General features: G+C 47.7%; 1 protein-coding gene across 1 annotated transcript in view; it reads right to left on the bottom strand.

Moving 5' to 3' along the window:
- Window positions 1-25054, bottom strand: part of IGSF9B (immunoglobulin superfamily member 9B) — a 133968-nt gene that overhangs the window by 64300 nt on the left and 44614 nt on the right. The window contains exons 3-4 of the mRNA XM_056860745.1: window positions 13485-13631; window positions 5010-5161 (exon numbers count right to left, since the gene is read on the bottom strand). Of these exons, the coding sequence (XP_056716723.1) occupies window positions 5010-5161; window positions 13485-13631 (299 nt within the window). The remainder of the gene's footprint in view (window positions 1-5009; window positions 5162-13484; window positions 13632-25054) is intronic.

Raw genomic sequence — 25054 nt, 5'->3', positions numbered from 1 at the left:
TAGGATTCCTGTGGCCCCCACCCCTGCCATGTCATCACAGCCGAGGATTGAGGGCAGCATAAAAATTCAAATAAATAATAATAAATATGCAGCAGATCCCCTTCTTGGAGGGGATCTGCTCTCCCTGGAGGTTTTGAAGCAGAGGCTAGATGGCCATCTGTCAGCAATGCTGATTCTATGACCTTAGGCAGATCATGAGAGGGAGGGCATCTTGGCCATCTTCTGGGCATGGAGTAGGGGTCACTGGAGGTGTGTGGGGGGGAGGTAGTTGTGAATTTCTTGCGTTGTGCAGGGGGTTGGACTAGATAAACCTGGCGGTCTCTTCCAACTCTATGATTCTATGAGGGGTTATGCTATCCGAAATCTAGTGCTTCGGCATCCCAGGAAAATTTACAATCCCAACACATAAGCAGTTTTATTTATTTATTTGCCATTAAGTCACAGCTGATTTCTGGCGGACCCCGTAGGGTTTTTAAGGCGAGAGATGTTCAGAGGAGGCTTGCCATTGCCTGCTTCCACATCATGCCCCTGGTATTCCCTGGAGGTCGCCCATCCAAATACCAGCCAGGGTCAGGGCTGAGAATGTGTGACCGGCCCAAGGTCACCCAACAAGTTTCCACTGCAGAGTGGGGATTCGAATCTGGGTTTCCCAGTTCCTAGTCCAACACCTTAACCACTACACCACGCTGGCTCTGACTTCTATGCTTATAGCATGCCTGAAAACAGAAGCATGAGACCACAGAAGCATGAGACCGGGGAAGCATTATGAACCTCAAGCTCTGGGAGGAAGAGGCAGGCAGAGAATGGAGTTACCGTAGAGGCAGCTACGCTCGTCCGTCCCTGCCTCCAGTCCCCCCCCTCTCCTCCCTCCCTTCCTGCCAATACTGATGTTCATTTCGCTCAGGCCTCTCATTTCAGCTTAGAACAAATGACTTCTAATTACTCTCATTAGCGCTACTGCCGATTCCAAAGGCTGATTTACCAATTGCAATTCATATTAAATTCCTGGCCGAGGGAAAGGACGGAGGCTTTTCAAGAGGAAGCAGGAGCTTTTAGGAGCAATGATAAGAACTGGCAGCCCCCTCCTCTTCTGCTTGGGCCAAATGCACATGGAAGAACCCCATCCCTTGGGGTGGAAGAAGCACCTCGAGAAACCCCAGTGCAATCTACCCATGGCGTGCGTAACCACGGACGTTTTAAAGTTTGGATTTTTTTAAAAAACCCTTTATAAAAGTGCCACAACACGCAGGCGGCTGATGAGGACACTGATACAGTGCATAATAACATAAGAAAATCCATGCTAGATCAGACCAAGGCCTATCAAGTCCAGCAATCTGTTCACACAGACTGGGAAACTGAGGTTCGAATCCCCGCTCTGCCATGGAAAAAGAAGAGGAAGAGTTGGTTTTTATATCCTGCTTTTCTCAACTGAAAGGAGTCTCAAAGCGGCTTACAATCGCCTTCCTTTCCTTCTCCCCACAACAGGCACCTTGTGAGGTAGGTGAGGCTGAGAGAGTTCAGAGAGAACTGTGACTACTAGCCCAAGGTCACCCAGCAGGCTTCATGGGGAGGAGTGGGGAATCGAACCTGGTCGTCCAGATTAGAGTCTGCCGCTCGTTTCGAGGAGTGAGGAATCACAACTGGTTCTCCAGGTTAGAGTCTGCCACTCATGTGGACGAGTGTGGAATCAGACCTGGCTCTCCAGATTAGAGTCTGCCGCTCTTAACCACTACACAATGCTGGAAGCTTGCAGGGTGACCTTGATTCTGCCACGCACACTCAGCCTAACAAACCTCACAGGGTTGTCGTGAGTATAAGATGGAGGAGAGGAGAACGACGCATCAGCTGAGCTGAGGACTACAGGCAGGGGTGAGTTTCAACTTTGCCTTTTTTAAAACGCTGGGAAGCCTAACTAAACTGAGAATTTAATTGAGGTTTGCTGGGAGAGGGTTGTGATTGTTGTGCTGGGGGGGTGTTTAAGGTTGATTGCTGCCTGAAAGCTTGATTGTTCCCTTGTTAAGTGGGGTTGTTGTGATTGGAGCTTGTGTCTGAGAGGTGGGGGCTGTGTGCATTTAAATTCCAAGGCTCCTGCTTGCCCTGTGGCTCTTAGCCTGTGGATCTGTAGGTGAGTATAAAATCTTTGTATTTTAGCAGAGTAACTCTCTCCATCTGGTTGGAGTACCAAGGAACTTGAATATCAATGTGAATTAGCAGCAGATAGCTGCAGGGCAAGGAACTTTGGCACTCAGTTCTTATTTGGTATAGGAAGAGTGCAAGAGAGTAAAGGGCAGGGTTACAACACCAAAGAATAATATAATAATAAATTAATTAATAAAATACCAGTTATGAAGGTAGAAAGCCAGCAGGGGTTGGGGGGCTATCCAGTGTGCTGCATGGAGTGTCACATGTATGATTATCTGCCTGCTGGACAGAAGTCGTCGGTGTGCGCTCGGTGCAGGGAGCTCCTGGCTCTCAGGAAGCGAGTTTACTTCCTCGAGGCCAAGGTAGCTCAACTGGAGGAGCTGAGGCAGGCAGAGAGAGAGGTGACTAAGGACTCCGGGGATGAAATAGTCACATCCCAGTCCCAAGGTGACAGCAACCTGCCAGTCACGGATGATGGAGCCCTTGGGGAAGGAGGCCATCTTACGGAGGTAGGGGAATGTGGTAACTTAGAAGGGACCTCTTCCTTGGTGGATGAACAGATATCCTCTCGTACCAAGGATATGACTCAGAGGGGAGGGGGGCTTCTTGTAGTGGGGGATTCAATCCTTAGGAATGTAGATAGCTGGGTTTCTGGTGGGTGCATGGACCGCATGGTGACTTGCCTGCCTGGTGCGAAGGTTGCAGACATCACCCGTCAAATAGGTAGTCTGGTAGGTAGTGCTGGGGAGGAGCCAGTGGTTGTGGTGCATGTTGGCACCAACGACGTGGGGAAATGTAGTCCGGAGGTGTTGCAATCCAAATTTAGGTTGCTAGGCAGGAGACTAAAAGCCAGGACCTCCAAGGTAGCTTTCTCAGAAATGCTACCTGTTCCACGTGCAGGACCAGCTAGGCAGACACAGTTGGTGAGTCTCAATGCATGGATGAGACGGTGGTAAAGGGAAGAGGGCTTTAGATTTGTAAGGAACTGGGCAACATTTTGGGACAAGCCGGGCCTATACAAAAGGGATGGGCTCCACTTGAACCAGGATGGAACCAGACTGCTGGCGCGTAATATAAAAAAGGTGGCAGAGCAGCTTTTAAACTGAACCTGGGGGAAAAGCCGACAGGAGCTGAGAAGCATCCGGTTCGGGCAAACTCAGTGTACATGGACAAAGGGAAAATTGCTTCAGATTGCCCACATGGGAATTACTTGGACATGAAAGGGAATGGGGAAAAAATGATGGATAGCAACTTAAAGATGCCCAAAGGCACATGCCAGGCAAGTCGAAAGAGAGAAACAGTGTGGAGGTGTTTCTATGCTAATGCTAATGCTAGAAGTCTCCAAGCGAAAATGGGGGAATTAGAGTGCATGGTTTTAAGGGAAAACATAGATATAGTGAGCATTACCGAAACCTGGTGGAGGGGAGAGAACCAGTGGGATACAGTCATCCCTGGTTATAAACTGTATAGAAATGACAGGGAAGGGCGTATTGGAGGGGGTGTTGCTATGTATATCAAGGAAGGCATAATGTCTAATAAGCTAGAGACCATAAAAAGGGCAGACTCGCCCACAGAATCCTTATGGGTGACGATTCCGGGCCCCAAAAGAGATTTATGTGAGTAAGTGTAAAGTGATGCATATTGGGACAAAAAATCCCAACTTCACATATACACTGATGGGATCTGTGCTGGCAGCGACAGACCAAGAAAGGGATCTTGGGGTGGTAGTGGATAGCTCAATGAAGATGTCAACCCAGTGTGCGGCTGCTGTAAAAAAGGCAAATTCCATGCTGGCTATAATTAGACAAGGAATAGAGAATAAAACTGCTGATATCATACTGCCCTTGTACAAATCTATGCTGAGACCACACTTGGAATATTGTGTACAGTTCTGGTCACCACACCTAAAAAAGGATATTACAGAGCTTGAGAAGGTGCAGAAAAGAGCAACCAAAATGATTAGGGGACTAGAGCAACTGTCCTATGGGGAGCAGTTAAGACGCTTTGGGCTGTTTAGCTTGGAAAGAAGGCGGCTGAGGGGAGACATGATAGAGGTCTATAAAATTATGCATGGTTTGGAGAGAGTGGACAGGGAGACGTTTTTCTCCCTCTCCCATAATACTAGAACACGGGGTCATCTGCTAAAGCTGGAGGGTGAGAGATTCAAAACAGATAAAAGGAAGTATTTTTTCACACAACGCATAGTTAAATTGTGGAACTCCCTGCCCCAGGATGTGGTGATGGCTGCCAGCTTGGAGGGCTTTACAAGGGGAGTGGACATATTCATGGAGGAGAGGGGTATTCATGGCTGTTAGTTAGAATGGATATTAGTCATGCTGCATACCTATTCTCTCTAGTATCAGAGGAGCATACCTATTATTTTGGGTGCTGTGGAACAGACAGGATAATGCTGCTGCGGTCGTCTTGTTGGTGGGCTTCCTAGAGGCACCTGGTTGGCCACTGTGTGAACAGACTGCTGGACTTGATGGGCCTTGGTCTGATCCAGCAGGGCCTTTCTTATGTTCTTATGTGTTTGGGGTCCCAATGGGGAGAATGGCAGAAGTAAATACACAACAACACAACACAACCCTTTACTGGCATATAAGAAGTAAATATAAATAAGAAGAAAGACATAGAGCGCATGGGCTGCTCTCTGGCTTAGTTAACACAACGCTGCCTCAAACCACATGAGACCATTCGACAAGTGTTGCCTGCTTTTCCTCTAGCGGCACAGAAAGAGGCTTTCTGCAGCCCTGCTGCCTAAGACTCACTGCACAGAGACGCCAGGGGGTTGAACCTAGCACCTTCTATGCACACTGAGCATGCTCTGTGAGCAAGCTGTGGGGCCCTCGGGGCCACAACCTTACCTTATATTTGTTATTGGCACCTAAGAGATCCCCCTCCTTCATCCATGTGACGGTCGGTTTCGGGTTCCCAAAAGCCATGCAGGTCAGGGTGATGCTGCTGCCTTCTTTCGCCTCTACGTATTGGGGGGGAGTTTCTGTGAAGGTGGGGGGAGCTGCGAGAGAGATGGAAGAAGAGACACGCGTCAGGCGGAAACCCTGCTCTTTGCCAAGGACTTGGGTTGAGGGTTCGTTTCTGCCCTGCCCTGGATGAGTAATTAAACCGATATGTCCCCACTTTTCACATTTCTTCCCAACCTACTGTTGGCCTTACTGACGCTCAATTTCCTGACTTATTTGCCGGTTTTAAAAACAGATTGCTACTATTTTTACGGCGATATTCACCGCCACCTTACATCTGATTTTATTGCTGCTTTTTATGGACGTCAAAGCTGGGGGCTCTACTAGTTTGATGACGTTATGGTTTTTAGTAGGATCTTGAGAGCCACTGTGGGAATCTGGGGTGTAGATTTGGGTATAAACAACCATGAAGTTAGAATCAGAAACATAGAGGTGGAAGGGACCTCTAGGATCATCTAGTCCAACCTCTGCACAATGCAGGAAATTCACAACAACAACAACTCCCGCTCCATGCCCAGATGATGGCAAAAAAATTCCCCCTAGGATCCCAGTCTAATCTGGCCTGGAGGAAAATCACTTCCTGAAGCCAAAGTGGCGATCGGCATTTCCCTGGGCATGTAAGAAAGGGCCGCAAGAGGAGGAGGAGAAGGAGAAGAGTTGGTTTTAATATGCCAGTTTTCTCTGCCTTTTTAAGGAGAATCAAACCGGCTTACAATCACCTTCCCTTCCTCTCCCCACAGCAGACACCGTGTGAGGTAGGTGGGGCTGAGAGAGTTCAGAGAGAACTGCGACTAGCCCAAGGTCACTCAGCTGGCTTCATGTGGAGGAGTGGGGAAACCAACCATGTTCACCAGGTTAGGGTCCGTTGCTCACATAGAGGAGTGGGGAATCAAACCCGGTTCTCCAGGTTAGAGTCTGCCGCTCCTAACCACCGCACCACACTGAGACTGGGGCGAGAGGGATTGGCATGAAACAGCGGACGCAACTTTTGAGGATGATGTTACTCTGGATCCCCAGAAAACTTCTCTCTCATTGGAAATGCAAGTTGCGTCCCGCTGCACATACCCACCGCCAGCCCACCGGCATTCCAGGTTAAATAGTTTCCATCAAAGACGCACAAAGGCTCCGCAGCACAGATACTAATTTGCCTTTTGATTAAAGCACACTCTTTGCAGTATTACACTATAGGCCTAATCATAAGTAGCAGTTAAGTCCAATTTTCTAGGAAGACGTTGCGGCAATCTCAATCGGCTCTGAAAAGAATTGATTTTCGGTTCCCGCCCTCCCAAAAAACATGATTAATTTTTTTAAAAGAAAAATAAACTGGGCTAATGTGCTGTGGGGGGGGAAGGGATCCTACCATGCTCCGAAGGAATACGTGTCGGTTTATATTTTCACTTTTGGGTCCAGAGAATTAAGATTGTAATAAGGTTATTAAAAGCCCAGAGGGCCTGATGTCACATGGAAAGGAAGGAGAGAGATTCCTCAGGAGCTGCAGCATCCTTCTGATATTAGGTTACGGAAGGGGTACTGTATCTCGGGCTTGCGGCTTCCAGTGTGAATTAGGGATGGTGAGGGATTTGGCTGAATTCGGGCCAGAAGACTGGCAGAGGTGGAAGCGTGCTCGGCACAAAATTGTGGCCGGCTCTGGCCTCATTCTGAAAACAGCCAGAGATCTCTGGCGCAGCAAGGATTTTACCACTTGCTGCCTTTTTGCACGCTGCAGCCTTAAGTGTCTGAGGTGGAGAACAAGCAGGGTTCTGGAAGGGACCTCCAGGGTCATCTAGTCCAACCCCCTGCACAATGCAGGAAATTCACAGCTACCTCTCCCACACACTCCGTGACCCCTACTCCACACCCAGAAGATGGGGGGGGGGGGCTCCATGATCCCTGGCCAAACTGGCCTGGAGAAAAATTCCTTCCTGACCCCAAAGTGGCAATTGGCATTACCCTGGGCATGTAAGAAAGAGCCAGGCACTGACACACTCTCCTTGCCCTCCCTCTCATTCCCCATTCCTTTATTTTTTTGATATGTTGTTTGATATGTTGTTACGCACCATTTATGTGCAATCACTGCCCCCCCCCCCAATTTAAAATTGTGAAATTTTAAACGGGAAAACTTGGCACAAGGAAACAGGAAAAAAAGCATGGCACTTGGTTCGATTCACACCAGGGAGAAACAAGATCGAAACTGTGATTTTAGACCTCAAGCAGAGAGGTTGCTACATTTGGAAGCGTTCTTTGGGGAAGTGGGACATTTGTAATACCCATGAGCATGCCAGATGAATATTTTTTATGTGTGAAATGACCAAAAATGTTAGTCCCTATTTTCTAATCTGAGTGTATGTGTGTGTGGGGGGGTGTTTTCCATTCGTGCTCCAGACAACCATTCGAAACCTCATTAGTTCTTAAATTCCAAGCTCCTCAATCTCCACCCCTGGGACAAGTGACCCAGACACAAGTTAGTTTATTTCTCATGATTCATTAAGTTTTCACAATGAAGCTAGACTAGCAGCTTCCACTTTCTGCAGCCCACAATGCAGTAGTGTCTAAGTTGCCAGCTCTGCAGTCTGAGAAGCATTATTACGCAACAAAAATTCAGGCCTGCATGCTGAAAATGCTTTAACCGTTTTCGTTCTTTTAAAACACAAACACACAATCTTGTAGAGCACAGTTCCCCTGCCATAATACATGAGAGCGAACCAGTTCTGAAGAAGCTTCACAGCAAAGCAAAGAAACCCGCAGACAGCAATGATAGGCCGGGTTTGTATGGTCCCTCTCATCTCCTTCTTTGGCCAATATATATTTTAAAAGGTAAAGGTAGTCCCCTGTGCAAGCACCGGGCTATTCCTGACCCATGGGGTGATGTCACATCTTGACGTTTACTAGGCGGACTTTGTTTATGGGGTGGTTTGCCATGGCCTTTGCCAGTCATCTCCACTTTATCCCCAGCAAGCTGGGTACTCATTTTACCGACCTCGGAAGGATGAAAGGCTGAGTCAACCTTGAGCCGGCTACCTGAAACCGACTTCCGTCAGGATCGAACTCAGGTCGTGAGAAGCTTTTGACTGCAGAGCTTTTGAAGAGCCCCGTGGCGCAGAGTGGTAAGCTGCAGTACTGCAGTCCAAGCTCTGCTCACAACCTGAGTTCGATCCCTGAGTTCAGGTAGCCGGCTCAAGGTTGACTCAGCCTTCCATCCTTCCGAGGTCAGTAACATGATTACCCAGCTTGCTGGGGGTAAAGGGAAGATGACTGGGGAAGGCACTGGCAAACCACCCTGTAAACATAGTCTGCCTAGGAAACGTCGGGATGTGATGTCACCCCATGGGTCAGGAACGACCCGGTGCTTGCACAGGGGACCTGTACCTTTACCGCAGCTTACCACTCTGCACCACGGGGCAGTTCTTAAAAGTTAACACTGATGAACAATCTTTTCATTGATATTTCAACTGCCTTCCTGTTCAGATTAGCACAGTCTGGGGGAGAATCAAAAATCAACTTGCTTTTCAACTCTGGTCCAGCAAATTACTTTAATGAGGGATGTGAGACTATATCTGTGAGGGTACAGGAAATGCGCCACTGGTTCATTTAGCACAGTCTCAGGTCCCCAGGGTCTGAAAGACAGCATTTCCCTCCCACTTTAAATCCTCTATCTGGAGGTGCCAGGGCTGAATGCCATACGTGCAAAATGTACACTCTGCCCCAAAGCTACAGCTTTCCCCATAAATGTACCAGCCTTTGTCAACTGAGATAAGATTTGAACCACCAAACCCATGGATGCATTCCCAATAAAAGCAGCACAAATAAAACCACCGAGTTGTGTTTCTTTAAGCTTATGCTTAAGGTACAGCTCTCAGCTCCCTCTTGGCATGGGGAAGGAGACATCCGAAACCACAGACTCAAGGGAAAGCAGCTGGACTGAGCCAGTGAGTCATTCATTTAGAAGAAACGCTCTAGTTCCAGTGTATCTGTTCGTTTCCAGCTCTAAAAGCATTCAACATACTGACAGGAAGATTCAAAATGGGCCCAGTCCCTTCCAACAGCGTTGCAGGACTCCAAAGTCAGCAGCGACGATCCCCGAGTCAGAATACATGAACACATGAAGCTGCCTTCTACTGAATCAGACCTTTGGTCCATCAAAGTCAGTATTGTCTACTCATACCGGCAGCGGCTCTCCAGGGTCTCAAGCAGAGGTCTTTCACATCACCCCCTGGAGATGCCAGGGATTGAAGCTGGGACCTTCTGCAAGCCAAGCAGATGTTCTACCACTGAGCCCCTCTCCTCAACCTCCATCTAGTCAGCAGGGACACAACCACAACCCCCCCTTTATCCCACGTTCTCCCCTTGTGCATTTCTAAAAGGTGTGAAATCGTAAGTGATCAGAGAAGATGGGGAGGAGAAAAAAGGAAACAGGGGAAAAAATCAACCCTAATCAGTGCTACTGAATTGCAAGAATTATACACTCTGGTTTTTTTGAATGGTACAGGAATGACCTACTTAGCCTGAGAGTTAACATGAGCACCAGGCATCCCTCCATGAAATCATGGTGGTGGGGGGAGGGTGTAAAATGATTTCATGATCACAGTACAAGATCAGGGGTCTGCATCCCTGAACTCCTTTGAAGGGGGCCGCCACCACTAATTCACTACATGTCCCAGTGGTCTAAAATTTGTTCCCAGATTCTGCATCCCATAATACTGAAGCATCCCACTGGAGCAGCCAAATATCCAAAGAAGTTGCCCCGAAAACAGAGATAACACGTCAATCAACATTTATGCAGTGGGGAGGGGTGTTTGTGTGTGGGGGAAGCTATGGCACCCCCTCGCTCCAAAAGCAGCCATTCTCTTTTTGCCTTTGAAATGAGAAGAGACAACGTTCTACCTTTTCCACAGAAAAGGTTTTATCTATTTACTTTCATTTATTTACTTTATTTATATGCCACTTTTCTCTCCAGCGGGGACCCAAAGCTGTTTACGTTATGTTCTTCCATTTTACCCACGCAACAACCCCAGGAGGTAGGTTAAGTGGAGAGAATGTGACTGGCCCAAGACCACCCAGCCACCTCTACGGCAGAGTGGGGATTCAAATTTGGGTCTCCCAGATCCTAGGCTGACACCATTACCACCGCATCACACTGGCTTTGCCCAATCGGAGCAAAAACAGAGCCCCTAGGATGCCCTTGGGAGCCTGGCTTTAAAGCTGGCCCCCGTCCTCGGCTTCACCCAGATGCTGCTTCTCAAGCTTCGCATCTGTACAATCTTTAAGCTGTGGCGACGAGGAGCCAAGCGTGGCTCAGTGAGCATGCCTGATCCTGCCAGAAATGCACATTACAGGATGCTCCGTCGAGTGCAAAGCTCTCATTAAAAGTTAACGAGGCCAAGTTGCTCGTTCTCCTGAAGGTCTCTCCCCCGTCTCCCAGCCCGCGTCCTCAAATAAGACACAGAGAGCCATTTAATGAGATCGCTAACTTTCCCCTCTCTGCTTTGGTCTAATGTTTAGCCCTCTTTTAGCCTCCCTGGTCTTCCCCGAAACATTGGGAACAGCTTGTCGAGACGTTACACCTGACAGCTGCCCTCCTTACTTGAAAGAGTTAACTGGCACCTGGGAAGGCGTTGGCAAAAACGTACCTGGCTGCATTGGAATGGCTGTTGAGATACAAAGGGACAGAAACGAGGCAGGCCTACACACCTCTCGTCTATAAGAGGTGCTCCAATGGCCTCCACTCTCTGAGTGGACTTCCAGCAATGCCTGTAGCAATCGGAATGGTTTCCTCCACTCTTCGCGCTTCTGGCTTGGCAAATGAAGACCCACTGAAGCTAGATTTGGCCCAGGAGACACCAGTTGTTCATTCCTTCTATGTGTTCAAACTCCCTTACTGCTTCCTTGCCCTGACCTGGATGGTCCAGGCTAGCCTAATCTAATAGAATCATAGAGTCTTAAAATAGAATCATAGAATCATACAGTTGGAAGGGACCACCAGGGTCATCTATAGTCCAACCCCCTGCACAATGCAGGAAATTCACAACTACCTCCCCCTCACACCCCCAGTGACTCCTACTCCACAACCAGAAGATGGCAAAGATGCCCTCCCTCTCATGATCTGCCTAACGTCACATAATCAGCATTGCTGACAGATGGCCATCTAGCCTCTGCTTAAAAACCTCCAGGGAAGGAGAGCTCACCACCTCCCGAGAAAGCCTGTTCCACTGAGGAACCACTCTAATTGCTAGAAGTTCTTCCTAATGTTTAGATGGAAACTCTTTTGATTTAATTTCAACCCGTTGGTACTGGTCCGACCTTCTGGGGCAACAGAAAACAACTCGGCACTCTCCTCTATATGACAGCCCTTCAAGTACTTGAAGATGGTTATTCTATCACCTTTCAGTCATCTCTTCAGGCTAAACATACCCAGCTCCTTCAACCTTGACTTCTTCTGAGATCTCATCAGATCTCAGAAGCTGAGCAGAGTTGGCCTTGGTTAGTACCTGAAAAGAAGACCAAGGAAATCCAGGGTTACTAACTACACAGAGGCAGGCAGTGGCAAAGCACCTCTGAAATCTCTTGGCTTGGAAACCCTATGAGGTCACCATAAGTTGGCTGCGATATGACAGCACTTTCCACCACCACTATTTCCTTACTGCGTTCCCAAAGGTCAGCCCTTTCTTTTACTTGTGCTTCAGCTGACTTACTATAACTTTTCCCAGAATGGGCACACAGTTACCACTGACCGAACACTAAGCCCCTACTGGAACTTCAGGCCCAGTGTCATCTGGATCACCAGTTCTTACAAGGCAAACTTCAGGCAATACAGCAGGTGTTATGCCGAACCGCCGCGCTCCCCCCCCCCAATGGATCATGGAGCTCTTGAAACCCTCAGCTCCTCAACACCTCTCTTTCAGCGTCTGACACCTACGACAGCTCCACGTCCTTTGGTCAGACCTCTCTTTTGCCTGTACCCCTTTGCATCTCTCACTGAGCTCTTGCACCCAGGTACTGCCACTACAAAACTATCCATGTGCCATAGTCATTGCCAAGACTGCCTGCTCACCATCGTCCTTCCACCAACACTGCTTGCCTTCCCATCATAATTTCCTGCTCCTCCTCAGAAAACAAACATATGCAAAGGTGCCTCTTGGAAGTACCACTGTTTTAAATCCCAGGCAAAAAGGCACAGGCCTGGCAGTTACTAGACAGGGCCAGGACACAGAAGACTCAAGAAGATTCTTGGCTTTTGTCAGAATAACTAGTCTGCCTATGAGCTGTCCGTGGTCCTGCAGATCTTGTTTCCACTGCCCTTTGATTCTACATCCTGCCTTCCAAACACTCCCGCCATTTGCCTGTTCTATCAGCTGAGGTGAAGAACAACCCAAGTTCCTGTCTAGAATTAGCCATGCTAGAACATGACAGCAGCCACCTGCTAAGATGATCTCCAAGGAGAGCGGTTATCAATTCAACCAGAGGAGAGGACAAAATTCTTACATGGGAAAGGCACATTCGTACATGGAAGGAAGTTCTCAATCGGTGTGCTCATGAATACCTCCTCGGTAACTTAAGTAACGGTGAGGGATGTAGTTGCTGTGTTACAGGAAAATTATAGCGCCCCATGATTTACTCCACAAATGCTTGATTCAGCATTTAGGCATCTCTGTAGTACTACCGAACAGGCGTTTTGTTTCTCAAGGCTGGGGGGAGGGCAGGAGAACGGCACACATTTCCACGCAGAGCACAGAAATCCATATTGTGTGAAGAATGTATCCTCTCTGTTTATGCCTTCTACCATCTTCCCAGAGAAGCCCCACAGTTAGCTGGCTTCCTCTTAATACCGTCCCTTTTCTAGTACCCTTTTATGTAAATTCCTCTATTTCCCGCTCACTAGCCACCTTGAAAAGATTTTGATGCATTCTGTTCTGAAGCCCCCATGAGCTTTGTTTGCTACAAATGCAGTCTGGGAAAGAAACAGATGGGGGGGTCTCAGGCCCTGTTCTCGACAGATGGTTCCTTCAAACATAGCCGGGGGAGGGGAGAATCAAAGAAGCCCCTAGCAACCAAGACACAGGTGCCTGAGATGTCCACATAAAACAAGGAGCTGTGTGTTATTGGTTTCTTGCATGTGCCCATCCATAACAGGAAAGACAAAGCTCAGAAAACACAAACGTACGTATAAAAATAATTGCTGTTGGCTTTCTGGTTGGGTCCGTCCTGAACGATTCGCCATGCTGGATGCTCCTGAGAAAAAGAAGACTCCTCCAATGCACCTTGGCAATGAGGATGCTACAAACCACGTGGGGGTGGGGGGTGGATATGGTTTCGGCAAGAGTGCCCAAAAGACTGAAGCTGGCTCAGCCCGTTACTACTTACCGTTGACTGTGAGATGTACCCAGCTGCCGTTGTGAAAAGTGTCATATTGCTGATCCAACATGAGCACTTTGCACTCGTACCAGCCCTGGTCCTCGGAGCGAATCTGCTCGATGCGCAGAGACGCCTTGTCATGAAGGCTGGCGCGACCTAGAAGAGACAGGCAAGGTGACATCAGTGGAGGTCAAAAGGGCAACCTGCATTCACTTGCTAATGTAGACCCAACACATGAAGCTGCCTTATACTGAATCAGACCCTCTGTCCATCAAAGTCAGTATTGTCTAAGACTGGCAGCAGCTCTCCAGGGTCTCATACATAGGTATTTCATATAATACCTACCTGCCTAGTCCCTTTAACTGGAGATGCCAGGGACTGAACCTGGAACCTTCTGCATGCCAAGCAGATGCTCTACCTCTGAACCACAGCCCCTCCCCTGTAACACAACATGGTTGGCACAAAATGTACACAGCTATCCCTAAGCTCCTCCAGCAGGGTATGGGGTGAACATATGAAGCTGCCTCATACTGAATCAGGCCATTGGTTCATCAATGTATGTCAGTATCGTCTACTCAGACTGACTCTCCAGGGTCACGCATATGATGATAAAGCTGCCATATACTGAATCAGACCATTGCCCATCAAGGTCAGCATTGATTACTCACACTGGCAGCAGCTCTCCAGAATTTCCTTTCCTTTCCTTTTATCCCTTAGAAGCTCCTTGATCAATTGATCTTGAGCAGCATATATCTAGTGTTGGAGGGATATAAGGACTGAAACAAATCTTGCCACTGACAATGTAGCCTTGGGGTCCCTATCACTTAGTAAAAAAGGTATTATGTCAGACTCCAGAATTTCAGGCCAAGGTCTTTCACATCACCTCCTGCCCAACCTTTTTAAATGGAGATGTTGGGTATTGATCCTGGGACCTCCTGTATGCCAAGCAGAAGCTCTACCACTGAGCCACAGCCCCTCAATGGGTATGGCCATTTATGGCTGAAGCCAACCGCTGGATGAATGAGTTCTCCTCAGCAGGAATCTACCATTGGCCCAGAACCTTCAACCCAGGAATTTGGTAACGCACATGACATTGTCATGTACTACTACTATTCACAATAAAACATTTCATTTACATTGCACTTTAGAATGTTCAAAGCATTTAATGTCCATTAATTCAACAATCCTCACAACAGCCCTGTAAGCCTGGCCAGTGTTGTTATAACCATAAATGGACATGTGTACTGCTGCTGGATTGCCTATCAATTTAAACCATATGAAGAAGAAGAGTTGGTTTTTATATGCCGACTTTCTCTACCACTTAAGGGAGACTCAAACCGGCTTACGATCATCTTCCCTTCCCCTCCCCACAAACAGACACCCTGTGAGGTAGGTGGGGCTGAGAGAGCTCTAACAGAGCTGTGACTTGCCGATGGTCACCCAGCTGGCTTCATCTGTAGGAGTGGGGAAACAAATCCAGTTCACCAGATTAGCCTCCGCCGCTCATGTGGAAGAGTGGGGAATCAAACCCGGTTCTCCAGATTAGAGTCCACCGCTCCAAACCACTGCTCTTAACCACTACACCACGCTGGCTTTCTATGGTTCTTAAAAGCTTCCTTTTCCAGATAGTATGCAATTTGTATCACACACATATACTCCTGGTTTTCCCCTTCCCTTGTCCTGCAAAATGTCTTAATCTGTTTTGGGCTCCTTTGCACCAGAAATAATGTCCAAATCGAATCTTGCTTTGCAATACTGCTTATATTCTCTGCACACACAAAACGGCAACTTGTATATCTGCGGATACGAAGCTGCCTTCTATGAGATCAGACTATTGATCCACTGGGCTCACTATCGGTTACTCTGACCGGCAGCAGCCCTCCAGAGTCTCCGGCAGAGAAAGCTTTTTCGCAACACCTGTTCTCTGGAGATCCCTGAATGGGAGATGCCGAGAGCTGAAACGGTAGCCTTCTGCATGCATACCGCATGCTTTACCTCTGAGTCATAGCCTCGTACCCAATTTCTGCTGAGTAGCAGCTCGCAGAAGCGGAAGTTAAATTTATGCATTGGGCTGGCTTAATGTGAAGCTTGATATACATAAATCTCTCCAAAGCAGAACGAACAAAGAATGGCTCAAGCCTTAACTGCTCTAGTAAAGTCTGAATGAATATGCACATATCTACCGCTAGGAACTCCGTGGAGGTCTGGAGGTCCCACTCAATTCGTCAGCTGTTAGCTGAAGATGAACCAGGTAGACTTCCCTTCCTCAAAGATGAATGTTTGAATAACAGCAATGTTGGTGGACCCAACCTGTGTACCCCTCATTTCCAGTAGCTTGTTGGAGAGTCTTTTGCTAATGCATAGGTTTAGGATGTTTTGTTTGTGTGTTGGAGCACATTTAAATGGTCCTAGAAAAGGCTGTGTAGAGTTAATTTTGTGCAGAGCTCCTCTGCAGCCTCATATCCTGGTATGAGTTCAAATAAATGCACGGAGGACACAATTATCAACGGCTACTGGCCGGGATAACTAAATGGAACCTCCATGTTCAGAGGCAGTTCACCTTTGAATGGTGATAGAAAGTGCCATCGAATTGCAGCCAACTTATGGCGACCCCATAGGGTTTCCAAGGCAAGAGACAAGCAGAGGTGGTTTGCTATTGCCTGCCTCTACATAGCAACCCTGGATTTCTTTGGTGGACTCCCATCTAAGTACTAACCAGGGCCAACCCTGCTAAGCTTCCGAGACTGGAAAACCCCAGGTTAGCCTGGGCCATCCAGGTCACCTGCGAATACCTGAAAACGAATAACAAGGGTTCCCTCATACTTTCAATACATTTCTAAAATGCATCATTTATGATCTAAAACCAAGGCCACTCAATGTATCAGACAAGTGTTTCTGGGCCAGAATTACATTTTGTTATACAAATGAGCCCTGGCCAAGCCTATGAATTCCCCAGCAAAGTGACAGAAGGCTTCCCACTTATGAACTCAGGTTTACCAACCACATAGTAATAATGCCATCCAAGTTCACTTTCAATACATTCAGGACCCTCAGTCAATGATGCAGCAGACAAGATGCCAGGAAGGAGAAGGGTGGGAGATCTGCTTTTCCTTCCTCTCACCCACTGCTTCCACTTGGCCAGCTGACTGGTCCACCACCAGTATAACAGAAATAAGTAAGCTTGGGGGCCTGGAAGCTTTGGAAACTCCCATGGTTAATCTGATGACATCATTGGGTGCCCCTCCCCATAAGTTCAATATGAGCTATGCAGCAATTTAATAGTGCATAGCTTAGTTTATCCAAGGCTGATTATGAGTAGGGTTGCCAGGTCCCTCTTCACCACCAGCGGGAGCCTGAGGAGGTCAGGGTTTGGGGAGGGGAGGGATTTCAATGCCACAGAGTCCACCTTCCAAAGTCGCCATTTTCTCCAAGTGAACTGATCTCTATCGGTTGGAGATCCATTGTAATAGCAGGAGATCCCCAGCTAGTACCTGGAGGCTGGCAACCCTAATTATGAGACAAGCTTGGGGAAGCTCTTACCCATCTCCACATAGGGCATATAAAAGCAAAATTCTAGTATGGAATATATCCATTTCTTACAACTTAAAAACATTTCCTTAACTGGTTCTTGTAGGTTATCCGGGCTGTGTGACAGTGGTCTTGGTATTTTCTTTCCTAACGTTTCGCCAGCAGCTGTGGCAGGCATCTTCAGAGGAGTAACACTGAAGGACAGTGAAAATACCAAGACCACGGTCACACAGCCCGGGTAACCTACAACAACCGATGAACTCTGACCGTGAAAGCCTTCGACAATTTTTCCTTAACTGTGCCCCAACATTTTACAATACCTTTTTTCTTCTTCCACAATTTTATGTTAAACTCAAACAAGCAACCATAAACACATTAAAACATTAACTCGACATAACAATGTATATGAAACTTGCCATTCACAATTACAATACTATTGTCAACCTCACTGAATTACGTTACTCTTTGTTACATATTCTTCCATATCAGTTATCACATTTATTACTTACTTATTACCTAAAAATATTTTATTTTATCTAAGTTTGATTCAGTTCTGTTCCAAATTTCTAGCTATATAATTAAAAAAAGGCATTCAATTTTCCCCGAAATTCTGTGATTGGCCTATTATGTATAATAGATGTCAATTTTGCCACAGTTGCGTATTCTGTTAATTTGTTGATCCATTCATCTAAATCTGGGCATTTCTCCACTTTCCATTTTGCTGCATACACCCCTCTTGCCGCCATCACCATATTCTTAAATAGTTAATTATGTGCTTTTGAAATATTGCTTGGTAAAATATTTAATAGCATACTTTTCAAGTCCATCACAAACTTAATTTTTAAAATCTTTTGCTTTTCATCATGTATCCAGTATTTATCCAATATTTCCTTGCTTCCTTACATGTCCACCACGAACAATAAAATGTTACATCTGTATTATCACATTTGCAGCATTTCCCCTTATAGTCTTTGTTAACTTCTGCGATATAACATTTTACTATGCCTTGAGTAAAACCTGATAGGGGGATCAAGGGCGAGAAAAGGGTATGCCCCCTGTGTAAACACACGCTTTTGAATTCACAAGACTGGCAACGTAATACCACAATCCCACCCCCCAGAGCTAATTGGGCTGAATGGACTTCACCACGCAGTGAGCGTTGACTGAATCAATCTTCAGGCTGGAGCAAGGGAATAACAAACCTTACAGAGGTCACTGGAATACAGTGTGCTTGCTGCTTGACCTATGCTACCTCTGATGGGGAAGGTTCCTCTATCACCGTGTTGGCGAACCTATGGCACGCGTGGTGCAGCCGGCACACCGAGCCCTCTCTGTGGGCACGAGCGGACCCATCGCGTCTGCCTAGGGCTGTGCCGTGTTGCCGTGGTGAGGGCGCTGAGGGCGGTGCTCCTTCTTCCCAAGCCCATGCTCCCCAAGCCTGCGCTGACACCCTCCCTCTCGGGGCCCCCATGCATCTTCAGTTTGGACTGGGAGGCTGTGGCCGAGCACCTTGCCATGCCCCCACTCTCAGCTGAGCTGCGGGGGCCCCGCCCGTCTTCAGTTTGTCTGGGGCCCCGCCAGTCTAAAAAAGCATTTAGAAAATTCTACAACATTTGCAGACAATCCTACAAGCCATCAGGAAATCTACAAGGAATTTTCTAGCATTGTAGCAGCTGCAAAGGTGAATTTTAGTAACAGATTTTTACAGTTCCGTAAGATGGAGACAACCCTGTGTTTTCTTACTTCTCCAGATAAAGGCAAATTTGAAGAACTTGATCTTTCCTGCCTACACTGGTTAGATTTAGAAAATCTGGAAATGGAGCTAATAGAATTTCAAGAAAGCTCTATCTGGAAAAATAAATTCTATGACCTGCGTGAAACACTTGAGAAGATAGAAGGGATGCCAAAGGACAGCACAGTTAGTTCTGAAAATGAAATCCTTAAAGTGTGGAATTCTCTGCCAAATAATTTTAAGTCAATGAAAGCACTTGGGATTGCTTTCCTTACTTTGTTTGGATCATCTTATGCTTGTGAGCAGCTGTTTTCAGCTTTGAATTATATCAAATCTGACACCAGAAACAGGCTAACACTGAGTGCTGCATGAGTTGCTCTCAAACTTACAAAGTATGAGCCAAGGGTAGACAAATTATCAGCATGCACACAACAGCAAAAATCACATTAATTGTTCTTAAAATTTGACGATGTCCTCAAAGATGTCACAAAAATGGTGAATTACATCATGGATCGTGCTCTGAATTGTCGACAGTTTCAAGCACTTCTTGATGAGATTAAGGCACAGTATAATTGTTTGCTTATGTACAATAATGTCCGGTGGCTGAGCAGAGGACGAGTCCTGGAGAGATGCATACCAAATGCAAACTTTTACCTTTCAATAAAAAGTTGCTTGTATCATTGAAAGCTCTGTTATAGTGTTTTTCTTTTAAAGCAAAATATGTGACTGTATGAGTTGTTTTTTCTAAACTAAAACCTCAGTATTCAGGTTAAATTGCCGTATTGGCACTTGGCGATAAATAAGTGGGTTTTGGGTTGCAGTTTGGGCACTTGGTCTCTAAAAGGTTCGCCATCACTGCTCTATCAGGTGAGCCAGCGTGGTGTAGTGGTTAAGAGCGGTGGTTTGGAGCAGTGGACTTTAATCTGGAGAACGAGGTTTGATTCCTCACTCCTCCACATGAGCAGCGAAGGCTAATCCGGTGAGCCGGGTTTGATTCCCCACTCCACCACATGAGCGGCGGAGGCTAATCTGGAGAACCAGGTTGGCTTCTCCACTCCTCCACATGAGCATCAGAGGCTAATCTGGAGAACTGGGTTTGATTCCCCACTCCTCCACATAAAGCCAGCTGGGTGACCTTGGGGTACTCACAGCTCTCTTAGAGCTGACTCTGCCCCACCTACCTCAACAGGGTCTCTGCTGTGGGGAGGGGAAGGGAATTGTAAGCCGGTTTGATTCTCCCTCAAGTGGTAGAGAAAGTCAGCATATAAAAACCAACTACTACTCCTCTTCTTCTCCCCCCCTCCCACACTCCAACTGAGTCACACTCTTCCCAAGACTCCCCTTGGCCTCTTTTCTCCTGTGGTCAGGTTTGCAAAGAAAACCACCTGCAAGCATTCAGAAATCCTGCCCAGTAAATGCAGGAGGCTGCCAGCGTCTACCAGACATTCTGACGTTCCGGTATGTCCGGAGATGGCCCAGGATTCAAGACCTCCGGGGCCACGCGGAAACTTGGCACAACGGCTACGCAGGGCTGTCCCATTCCACCACCACCCCTGCTCCATCAGATCTTGTTTCCATCTCCCCAGCTCTCTCGGAAAGCAGATGTCCAGAGAGGTTTAGCCCACGAGCGTGAGCGAGTGGCAGCCACTTCCCCTGCTGAAATTTTTGGAGCACGGTCCCCGAAAGCATCGCTCGGGGCTCCAAGAGACTGTGGGGAAGCAACGCCGACATGCACTGCAGCAGTGGCCGCCTTCCTTTCAGCTGCCTCAGCTTCTCTGGGCCCAGACAGCCCAGCTGGCTCCTCTCTGCTGCTGCTTAATTAAAAGCAACCAGGCAGAAAGAAGGGAATAAAAAAGGGAAAGAGAAAAAGAATGTGTGAGCTTCTGGGGGTGGGGGGGGGAGGACAGAGAGAGAGATTTGCCCAACTGTGCATTAATCAGCCATTAATCAGCTTATAAAGGTTGCCAACCTCCAGGTACTAGCTGGAGATCTCCTCCTATTACACCTGATCTCCAGCCAGTAGAGATGAGTTCACTTGGAGAAAATGGCTGCTTTGGCAATTGGACTCTATGGCATTGAACTCCCTCCCCTCCCCAAACCCCGCCCCTTCAGGCTCCACCCCAAAAACCTCCCGCCAGTTGCAAAGAGAGACCTGGAAACCCTAGTGCTTACACTTACTTTTATTTTTATCTCACTTTTCTCCTTGATCAGGGACTCAAAGAGGCTTTTCACATTGTTCCTCCTCCACTTAATCCTCACAACAACAACCACCACCATCTAGTGAGGGAATGTTAGGCTGAGAGACTGCGATGGACCCAAGGTTCACCGTGGTTGAGCAACGGATTTGAACCCGCTCATCCCAGGTCCTAGTCCTGCACGCTAACCACTACACCATACTGGCCCTCAGGGTGAAGACAGGGGTAACATTTTTAAAGTCTGGGAGAGGTTGTTTGAAAGCACTTTCGCTCTCCTGAACTCACCCATGTTATTTTTCTGCCCTGGAATGAGCTTGAAGGAAAAAACAAGTTTTCAGGTTTTAGGGGAAGGGACAGCTGACAGTGACCACCGCCTATTGGCTAGTACTTGTGACCTCACCCCATAAAGCCTTTTCTGACCTCACCCCATAAAGCTAGATTTGAGACCAGTAGCACCTCAAAGACTAATAAGATTTCCGGGGTATAAGCTTTCGGGAGTCCAAGCTCCCTTCATCAGATGCAAGATTTCTTTCAGGCAAAGGGCCCTCTGACTCTTGAACGTTTATACCCCGAAAATATTGTTGATCTCTAAGGTGCTACTGGACTCAAATCTTGCTCTTCTACTGTAGACCAACCTGAAATGATCTTCTCTGGTATGTTTCTCCTCATTCCGTGTGATCCATGGAGGAAGCTCTGCTCGATATTCTCCTCTTTGTCCAGTTAAAAACGGTCTGGTGAAAGAACAGGATATTTCCCGTTGCTGGACGCACACTAGCTATATAGTACCGTATTTATCCCGTCCTTCCTCAAAGAAGCTCAAGGTGGACAACATGGTTCTCTGTTCCCTTCTTTATCCTCACAAGCACCACGTGAGTTAGGTTAGGGGGGAGAGAGTGTGACTGCCATGAAGCTCACTGGGTGACCTTGGGCCTATGTGGCAATTTGAACTCAAGTCTCCCAGATCCTTGTCTAAGCACTACGTTGAACTGTGGAATACCCTCCTAAAGGAGATATGTCCGGCTACTCCCTTGATGCAATTCCACCCGCACATGAATTCTCTTTTGTTTTTTAAAAGCATTTGCCGGTAGAAGCTCTTAAGGTCACTCTCTCTGGAAATGCAATGGCATCATCAGCTGTTAGGTAGAGAGTTTATTTATCCCTTAATTGTTCAAGGTGGGAGCTGAGTAATCTTTGAACACATGAAGCTGCCTCATATTGAATCAGACCAGGGGTCGGCAAACTCATTAGTCAAAAGAGCCAAATATCAACAGTACAACGATTGAGATTTCTTTTGAGAGCCAAATTTCTTAAACTTAAACTATATAGGTAGGTACACTGTTTATTAACTTAATAAACTTTAATTAAAGTTTTAAGTCTTAATTAAACTGTAGGTACACTGAATAAAACTTGATACCATACTTAATAGTGATCTTATTTATAGATAAAAATTTAATTGTAAGTCCCTGCCATTTCCCCCTCCCCATCCAGAGTCCTCGTCTGGAGGCCTGGTCGACCGCCATAAAAGCCTATTGGTAGACCTGGCCTCTGGCTGAGTCCCATTGGGAGGCCAGGTCTACCCATTGGCTTTCTTGGCAGTAGACCTGGCCTCCGAAGGCCCATAGAAGCCAATTGGTAGACCTGGCCTCTGAAGGGGGACTTTTTCCCCTCCTCAGAGTCCAGGTGTACTGCCAAGAAAGCCAGTGGGTAGACATGGCCTCCCAATGGGACTCAGCCAGAGGCCAGGTCTACCAAAGGACGCCCGCCCCGCCCAACAGTTGATAGGCGGGGGGCAGGAACCGCCGAGCCGCCCGCCCAGCAATCGCGTGGCTTGAGGGGAGGGGAGGCTTTAGCCTCCCAACCATTGAGGGAAAGGGAAAGGGGGACCCGGCCATTCTCCACGGTGTGGGGGGGGGAGACAGCACGCCCGCTCTCTCTCTCAGGTGTGCTGCCTCCGCAGCCCGGCTGCCGGCACAAGTGGGCGCAAGAGCAGGGGCTCCGAACCAAGTTCGGAGAGCCGCACTCAACGGGCCAAAGAGCCGTATGTGGCTCTGGAGCCGCAGTTTTGAGACCCCTGAATCAGACCCTTGGTCTATCAAATTCAGTATCGTCTACTCAGACTGGCAGCGGCTCTCCAGGGTCTCAGGCAGAGGTCTTTCATGTCACCTCCTTGCCTAGTCCCTTTAACTGGAGATTCCGGGGATTGAACCTGGGACCTTCTGCATGCCAAGCAGATGCTCTACCACTGAGCCACGGCCCCTGACGAAGCAGTACACAAAACACATAGGGATCTAGAAGGGATAAATAACCTCTCTACCTTGCACCTTCTTCTTCTTGTCCTTCCTGCCTACAGGTGCGGCCTTTATTTTCTCCTGATCATCAGCCATTGCCATAGATTTTTATTACATTTTACTGTAATTGTACTCTGTTTACCTGGAAAGAAGACACGGTGTTTCCCCCCCACACACACACACATTGTGAAAAAGAAGGGGCCATCTTAAATTCACACAGAAGTTACAGTTATGTACGGTAATAAAAACCCTTTGGGGTATAACCTTTTTAGGGGGGTCACCTTACATTCCGGGTCATCTTCCTTTCAAGTAAATACTGTATTTTATGTTTTTGTGCCTCGTTTTGTTAAAGCAGGTGCATCACACTGGGCAGCTGGGGCCAGAGAGTGTGCTTTATAAACACTATAAATAAAGGATTCCTAAATGAAAGCTTCCACCGGATCTTCAACCCCCTCTGATCCCCAGAGAACTTTTACAATTGTTTTTAAAAGGGTTGCGGTTTAAAAGCATAGAAATGCACACATGCCACTTATTTTTTTTTAAAAAAGCAAGACTCCTCGCCCACAGCACAGTACCAAGATGGAAACCCCACCTTCCACTTGCATGAAGATCTACGTTTATTACGAAGTTGGCAGGCATCATGGGGTGCTATCGTGACTGCTGCCAAGGATGTTACAACCACAGCCAGCCAGCGCGGTATTCAGTGTTTCCGGAGTCAGACTAGAATCACGGAGGGCCGGGTTCAAGTCTGCGCTCCACCATGAAGTTTGCTGGCTGACCCTTCGCCAGTCCCTTTCTCTGAGCACAGTTTACCTCCCAGGGTTGTCGCAAGGATGAAATTGAGAAACACACACGGCCCTGAGCTACTTGGACAAAAGGGTGGGATAAAGTTGTGAGACAGAGCTTCATCCCCAAATAGGGTTTCCAACCACCCAGTGAAGGGGATACCCTGGCCCCACACAGCACTCCCCACTTCTGCCCAGCTGGCCAATGGGGGTGGGGGAGAATGCCACCAAAAGGCAGCGTGGTGTAGTGGTTAAGAGCAGTGGTTTAGGGCGGTGGAATCTGGAGAACCGGGTTTGATTCCCCACTTCTCCACATGAGCGGTGGAGGCTAATCTGGTGAAGTGGATTGGTTTCCTCACTCGTACACATGAAGCCAGCTGGGTGACCTCAGGCTAGTCACAGCTCTCCTAGAGCTCTCTCAGCCTCACCCACCTCACAGATTGTCTGTTGTGGGGAAGGGAAGGTGATTGTAAGCCAGTTTGATTCTCCCTTAAGTGGCAGAGAAAGTCAGCATATAAAAACCAACTCTTCTTCTTCCGTTGGGCCTCACGATCCACTGTGCTAAAGAGACTGAGACAGATTAGAGTCCGCCGCTCATGTGGAGGAGAGGGCAATCAAACCTAGTTCTCTGGATTAGAGTCCACCGCTCTTAACCACTACATGGCTGCCAACTTGGAAGGCTTTAAGAGGGAAGTGGACATGTTCATGGAGGATAGGGGTATTCATGGCTACTAGTAAAAATGGGTACTGGTCATGATGCATACCTATTCTCTCCAGGATCAGAGAAGCATGTGTGAGGGTCTGTACGCCTTTGCCTTGTGTGCTCCCCCCCCCCCTGGACTCGTAAAAGCAGTCCAGGCCTTTTGCCTTTCCTTGGTTCAGGCGCTGCGTCTAGCAGGCCCCAGATTGGAATGTCTCTTCCCACGTCCACCTCCCTTGCTCTCTCCGACTCCCTCCCGCCAGCTATGGCCTTGGTAGGCAGATAGCAATAACGAGCTTCCTGAGGTCTTTGATGTTCCTGTACCATGCACAATTATCTCGTAGATTCCCA

Source organism: Euleptes europaea, chromosome 14, assembly GCF_029931775.1.
Source record: "Euleptes europaea isolate rEulEur1 chromosome 14, rEulEur1.hap1, whole genome shotgun sequence".
Classification (NCBI taxonomy): Eukaryota; Metazoa; Chordata; class Lepidosauria; order Squamata; family Sphaerodactylidae; genus Euleptes; species Euleptes europaea.
The sequence above is the reverse complement of the archived record's forward strand: the minus strand, read 5'-3'. Positions and strand labels throughout refer to the sequence as shown.